This window comes from Asparagus officinalis, chromosome 1, assembly GCF_001876935.1.
Source record: "Asparagus officinalis chromosome 1, Aspof.V1, whole genome shotgun sequence".
In the NCBI taxonomy this organism is placed as follows: domain Eukaryota; kingdom Viridiplantae; phylum Streptophyta; class Magnoliopsida; order Asparagales; family Asparagaceae; genus Asparagus; species Asparagus officinalis.
In genome coordinates, this window is record NC_033794.1 from 75,116,565 (window position 1) to 75,123,578 (window position 7,014).

Here is a 7,014-nt window from a genome sequence, read left to right on the forward strand (position 1 = left end):
GTCATCGAGGTAAGCCATGTTGTCTTTTCTATTCAGCATCCTTTTTTGATAAGTTTTCTTTAAACCCCTCGAGTGGGTTCGGATTGATAATGACAAAGATCGTTCGTCTTCCTAATCTCGAGCGCAGAAATAAACCTCTGCGCTCATTCATGAAACAAAGGGTCAATCCCCTCATTTCGACATGCTGGTTTAATCCTGCTACGTTTAAGAAGGGTGATGCAGGACTAAATCTCTTTGTTTTGGAAGGTCATAACGCAAGTTTAATTTATTGTGTTCAGAATGATTCAACGCGGGTCTATTTTCTTGCGTCTAATTTAACTTCGACGCAGGTCCAGACTCCTACGTTTGAATTCATCTATTTTTATTAACTTTGCTTTTTTTTTTTGTTTTGTTGTAAGGTGGGGATTCTGCTTCTAAGCCTATCATATCTCATGATTCGGGCTATGCCTCTTACATTCAACCAATCTCCATGACGAGGATTTTGAGTGGGTGACTTATGAGGCTTCTTATCTGGAACCCGGTTGTACTCTCTTCCTCCTTAGGCGCTTAGAGAATCAGGTGAAACAAGCTTTCTCCATCGTGATGCATGGGTGGGGCTCCTTCCCCGAGTTTCAAGCTTCTATCGAGGAAGGGTTGAATGCTCTTGCTGAAGTCGACCTCCACTATGCTCGATGTTGTGTAGAGAAAATCCACCGCTTCTCAGGTGCCGCTCGTTTCTTGGAGGAGCTGAAGCATATAGATTTGAGGCCTAAGATACAATAGGCCATAAGTAATGCTAGGCTGAAAAAGAAAGTTGCTGACAGAGCCTGAGCCTTCAGCATCTCGGAGAGGAAAACTATCATCTGGAACTTGCAGAAGCAGCGTCACCATGCCAGGGCCAAACTTGCTGCAGGGGAAATAACCCCAGAATAGTTCAACCTTGGGGATGCCACCTTCGACGCAAGGGTTCGAGTAGAAAAGGAGGCCATCCAAGCGTTGCAACAAAGAGCTTCTGTCGCAGCTGTAGCCCCTGATGTTCAACTCCGTAAGAAGGCTGAAGAAGAGGCGTTGGCGAAGCATGAAAAGGATGTATATGAAACCGAAGCTTATCTTTTAAGCTTCTCTTTATTTTAAGCTCTAGCAACCCTTACTTTTATTTTGGTTTTGTAATAACTTGGCATTATTTCTCCAAACACTTATTATCTGCATGGAATGAATTGCTGCTGCTTGTTTCTTCTTTGCATTTTCTGTGTTGTGCTCTTCTGAATTGTGATCATCACTTTGAATTGCAGATTCTCTTTGCTATTGTTAGAGTAATCTCTGGAAATTCCCCTGTTATGGTTAAACCTTTGTGTTTGAATGAATTCAACGCAGGTCTGTCCCCTTTTAAAAGTCAAAAACGCAGGGTTGGGCCTTACGTCTAAGAGACTTGAAATGCAGTTATGAGACTTGCATTCAGGAAGGCTAGACGTATTCCAAATTGTTGGGACTTTTCCACAGGATTAGATCACGTTGACAATCATCTGGTATATTTTGGAAATTTTCTTTATTATAATAGTTCTCGACAACTTCAATCGTCAGAGGTGTAATGTTAACTTAATGACATACAAAGTAGGAGAAACAATTTACCACTTTTTGTTCAAACGAACTTCTAGTAGGCCACCCCCAGCTAGGCTTACCTTGGAGGGTTTTAGCGAAAAGAGACTTCGTAATCCACGAGTAATATTTCTTGAGAAACTTTCCATTAATTAGCATCATGAGTCTATCGCCTTTTTATCGATGAGACGGTAGGCTCCATTGGAATAGACTGTCTCTATCACAAAGGGCTCTTCCCATTTGGGATTCAATTTCCCTTTGGTTTTGTATGTCATCACCATAGGTCGTCTGACGGCTAAGACCAAATCACCTTTCTTGAAAATCTGTTCTTTAACCTTTTTGTTGTAGGCTTTAGAAATCCGGGCTTAATATAACTCAATCTGCTGCTGGGTTTAAAGTCACTTGTCGTCTAAGGCTTCAAGTTCCTGAAGGCGCAATCGATGTTTCTCTTCTTCTGTCATTCCGGTTGCGATGGCGATTCTCAGGGAAGGGATCTGAATTTCTAACGGTAGCACAGCTTCGCAATCGTATACCAAAGAGAATGGCGTAGCTTTTGTAGGGGTCTTCACCGTTGTGCGATAGGCCTACAGACATTCGCCGAGTCTTTCGTCCCAATCGCGTTGGCTCTTGAAAACAAACTTTTTGAGAAACTTCACAATGGTCTTGTTAAAAGCTTCTGCAAGGCCATTTACTGGCGAATAATAGGCCATAGATGCAACACTTTGGATTCTAAATTTATCACAAAATCTCTAAAATCCAAATCTGACAAATTGTGTTCCATTGTCGTGAACTATTTGTCTCGGGACTCCAAAACAGTAGATGACGTGATGTTTGATGAATTTAATCACGTTCGAAGTCTTGACTTCTTTCAGCAGGATTGCCTCCGCCCATTTAGAGAAGTAATCGGTCACGGTCAAAATAAATCGGTATCCCTTAGAAGTCGGAGGAGAGATTGGTCCTACGATATCCATTCCCCACATCTCGAATGGCCAAGACGTAGATGTGGGATGTAAGTTCCCTGACGCTTGATGGATAAAGTTACCATGAATTTGACACGCATGACAATGTTTAGCATAATCAACTGCGTCTGAAAATATTTTTGGCCAATAATAGCCAATTCGTCGGAGGTGATCTCCCAACTTAGCCCCGGGTTAATGAGCTCCGCACATTCCGTCGTGAGCTTCCTTGAGAGCCTCCTTTGCTTTTTTCGAGAAAGGCATCGAAGCAAAATTCCATCGTGTGACTTACGATACAAAATTTGAGAAACTGCGTCATAATAGAATCGGAGGGCTTTTCGTTTGATGGCGGCTGCTTTCTTGAAATTGTCAGGCAGAATTCTGTACAAGACATAGTCGATATACGGGAATCGCCAATCCCTAGATCCAGCATGCAGCTTCATGAACCATTTGAAATCAACACCCTTAAGGGTGCCGATGAACAAACGGGTCAGAATGACGTCGTTTGCTACCACATCTCCTGTCTGTGACTTGAAGTAGTAGATGTGTTGGTTCAGTGATCATGTGTCATCAAAGGGCTGTAAGGTTGCAGCCTTAAATTTTGGCGGATAGGGAGCTGATAAGACCGTACCACTCCTTCCTCGTGAAGTTCACTTCTGTTAGCAATTGCGTTGAGGCGAGCCTCTAGTTCATCGATCTTAGATGACTGAGGATTCAGTTCTCTTTCCATCTCCTTCTCATTTTCGGAGGAGGATTCCAGGTTGTAAGTTTTGCGATCTGAATTCTCAGGCGCTTTCTGCTTTCCTTTTGAAATTGTTCTCCAGGAAGACTTCGGCCTTTGGCCTTTTTCTACAAGGAGCTGGGCCAACATGTCCTTCATCTGGAGGAGTGTCTCTTTGTGCCTGGAGTATGGCTTGATGTTCATTAACTCTCTTTGCTAAGTCTTCGGGGCCTCCAGTCATGTAAACAAGAGTCTCTCGTGCCATGACGGAGCTTGATGATTGAGAATCAGCAATTGCTGAATGTTCATCATCCGAAGTAATCCCCTTGGCTAACTTACGATAGTTAACCAAGCAGATAACTCCGGTGCGAGTTCGGGTGCGTCGCTATATCCCTTCAAACTCTTCACAGATTTCCCGAACAGTCGGGGAATGACTTCTTTCTGATTCGTCCGAACTGGGAGCTAAGGCCTTCCCTCTACCTATCATATTAATAATGACTTCGGGATGTTCAGCTTCGGCTATTTTCTTTTTGTGATGACGTCGTCGCTTGACAGGCCTGGTGATGTTTGTTAATCGGTTGAATACCGATTGTCGAGGTTCAGATGCACAGCAGTGGCATTCTGAAAGGACTGCGGAAATAAGCTGCTCACATTGACATGAATGAGCTACTTGTTGTATCGGTCTCGCTTTCGACAACCATTCTCGTAGATCAGAGACTTGAGAGGAATCTCTTTCTGATTGTTGTATCGGTCTCGCTTTCGACAACCATTCTCGTAGATCAGAGACTTGAGAGGAATCTCTTTCTGAGCGAGAGGACGGCAATGGAATTCGACAACCATTCTCGTAGATCAGAGACTTGAGAGGAATCTCTTTCTGAGCGAGAGGACGGCAATGGAACCCCCTGCCCTTGAGTGGGTGAGACTGGTTCTTGTCGGACATGAATTTTAAACCCCTGCCGACCCCCTTGAACTTGGCAGACCACATCGTGTTCTGGAGAAGAAACGCGAGGGTCGCGTTGTGATTTACCAACCCTAGGCCGAAACTAGCGTTTGGTTGATGGAACAGACCCTTGAGGGTCCTGTTTTAGGTGAACCATGTGTCGATGAGGCTTGCGTTTAAGTTGTATCACGCGAGTCTCATAATGGGGCTCGTTACCCCGAAGTCCGAAGTATGCGTTCAGGTGGAGGTCCAAGAACGCGTCTTTCACGTTGGTTCAGATTTCGACTATCTCGTAGATGAGCTCGTCATATGGATCTTCTCCTTCTTCGAGCTGCATTTTTCTTGGCTTGTTTCAACGCTTTGGCAGCAATGTCGTCGGCGTTGATTGGACCTTTCTCCGCCATTGGTCGTTTATGACCCGACACGGAGCGTGTGGACTTGGGCCTGCAATTCTTAACTCGTGAAACGAGTTTGATAGAATCCAAGCCCATTCCTTCCAAGGAAGGGTCGTTTGAACAGTCTTGGTCAGATGGTGAGACCGTCAATTATATTGTGGCAACAGTTGGCTTATTGATCTCTTTGGAGATCTTGCTGACATTATGCCTAGCTTTGGGGCTAAACGATCCGGAGAAGAAGGCTTCTTCGTACTTGGCTTGATCAAACTCTACGATGAGAGTTTCCACGGTTATTCCAGCAAGATGGACGTCGGATTGCGCCATCACCTCTTCGTCAGAGAAGCTAGTCCCCAGCCGAGTCGCCATCTTTTGTTTGGTGGAAAATTTGTAGTAAAAAGAATGAAAAAAATTTGATTTGAATTCTCTCGATCTCGATTATAATTGAATTTCCTGATTACAAAAGAGATGATAATTGATCTGAATTCTCCCCTTTATTTAAATCTGGGTTCTTCACGGTAGTGATGAGATGCCTCCCTCGAATGCTTGTGTCGAGTTTACTTCTCGTTGACGATCCGAACGTCTTATTTTACTGGAACAATTGGAGAACTCTTCACGAGTTTTATAACTCAGAATGAGTGCAAAACTCTGTCAAAAGAGTTGTTTGAACCGAATAATCGGTTAATACGCTAAGTATATGAATTCTTTGTTGCTGAAGAATGTCTTCCAAGCCCCAGCCCTTGATCTCGACTTTTGGAAGTTCGATCTCCAAAACTCTAGCCGAAAGAATCATCCTCAGATCATAAAAATCCGATCCCTTCACTCTGTGGAGTTTGTTGGGATTTATAGAGAGATTAGGGGTGTAACTACCCCCTTAATCCGCTCCTAAATGGGGGTTTAGTCGCCCCATTAATCGGGTGTAACAACCCACTCGAACCACTCCCCAGATCATGGGTGAAAAACGGTTTTGGGAACTGTTTGGATCATGTTTGAATGAGTCCAAGCCATGATTTACGTTCTGGGCATGAGCCTATGTTCAAACGCATGCTTTTGGATGATGCGTCAGCGTTTGAGTTAGAGTTGCGTCCGCGATTGAATCGGTACCGCGTTTGTGCTGCGTTCAGTGGCTGAAAACACTGCGTTTATGCTGTGTTTGAGTTGTGTTGGTAGCTGAAGATGTGGTGATTGCGTTGCTTTGACTCTGGAACGTAAGCACTTGTATTTCAACTTTGGGATGCAGGGATGAATTCTGCACCTCGATTTGAAGAAATTATTGACTTGTAATCTCTTCTTAATCTACATGAGAATCCTCTAATTGTAGCCTTCCTTTATTGACATAAAAGTCGTCTGATTGTAACCTTCTTAGCCAGAACTGTTGGTTGATGTTTGACATAGATCAACTATCTATTGTGATTTTTAGACAGCTACAGTACCCTGTATCTAACACATTCGGGACCCACCTCTAGAGAGGAGAGGGCGACAAGCTGCCCTACGATTGAAGCACATATCCGTTTGCTATCTGTAAATGTCATGCCCCATGCATGCGAATCCATTGGCGTGATGTAAGTCTTGAGATCTGGCTCAAACCATTGTAAAATGACTAGTTATTATCACACTAGATTTCTAGGACTCATCTAATAAACTCAAGCATATCTTTGTAAGTTCTTGATGTGGGGCTAAACAAATGATGTATCACAACCACCCCCACCACAAATATGCGATGTCCTTGTTCCGATATGATAACGAACTATGTAGGATCACCACCGACTCCAACAGGTTCTAGAGGTAGCTCCTAAGGATTCTAATGGTGACCCCACCACGCTCACGCAAAAAAGCACTAAGTCCCGTGTAGCTCTTAGTACACACTTCTAACTGGTTAACTGTTCTGATATCATTTGTCACACCAATGGGCTAAAGGACAACAATGGCCAATTACTTTTTGTAGTGATTTGAGGCCAAGAACATGTTGTACTTGGTCCCAGGGCTTACTTTGCGCCAACAAGATCATGGGTCTAAGGCCTGACGAGTGATATTAGCGTAATTAACCATATAAAAGTGTAGAACTAAGTGTTGTGTAGGACTAAGTGCTACATCGCGTGAGTGTTGTGAGAGTCATCTCTAAATCTACATTCCATGGTGGTGATCCAAGATAGACCACTGTTTTTTCAACTAGGATATTACATATTTAAGGCAGAAGTGTTTGTGAATTTGTGATAATCTCATTTATTAGTCTTGCATTAGGAACTAAAAATAATTTGGAATCGATTAATTATGGGAATCATGGGAATCAAGATGTGACAATCGGGAACAACATCTACGGGCTTACATCATGCATATGGGCTTGTGGATCCGAGATGTGATAAATACTATCAGGGTAATTAGCTAGCAAGAAATGCAGAACTAAGTGTCACGAGAGTACAATAGTGTATA

At 43.3% G+C, this 7,014-nt stretch overlaps 1 protein-coding gene across 1 annotated transcript in view; it reads right to left on the reverse strand.

Annotated features, from left to right (window-relative positions):
* The window catches only part of LOC109835886 (aspartate aminotransferase-like), a 24,965-nt gene that overhangs the window by 13,862 nt on the left and 4,089 nt on the right, over nt 1–7,014 (reverse strand). Inside the window, 2 exon segments of the mRNA XM_020403869.1 lie at nt 6,018–6,160; nt 6,411–6,469. Of these exon segments, the coding sequence (XP_020259458.1) occupies nt 6,018–6,160; nt 6,411–6,469 (202 nt within the window).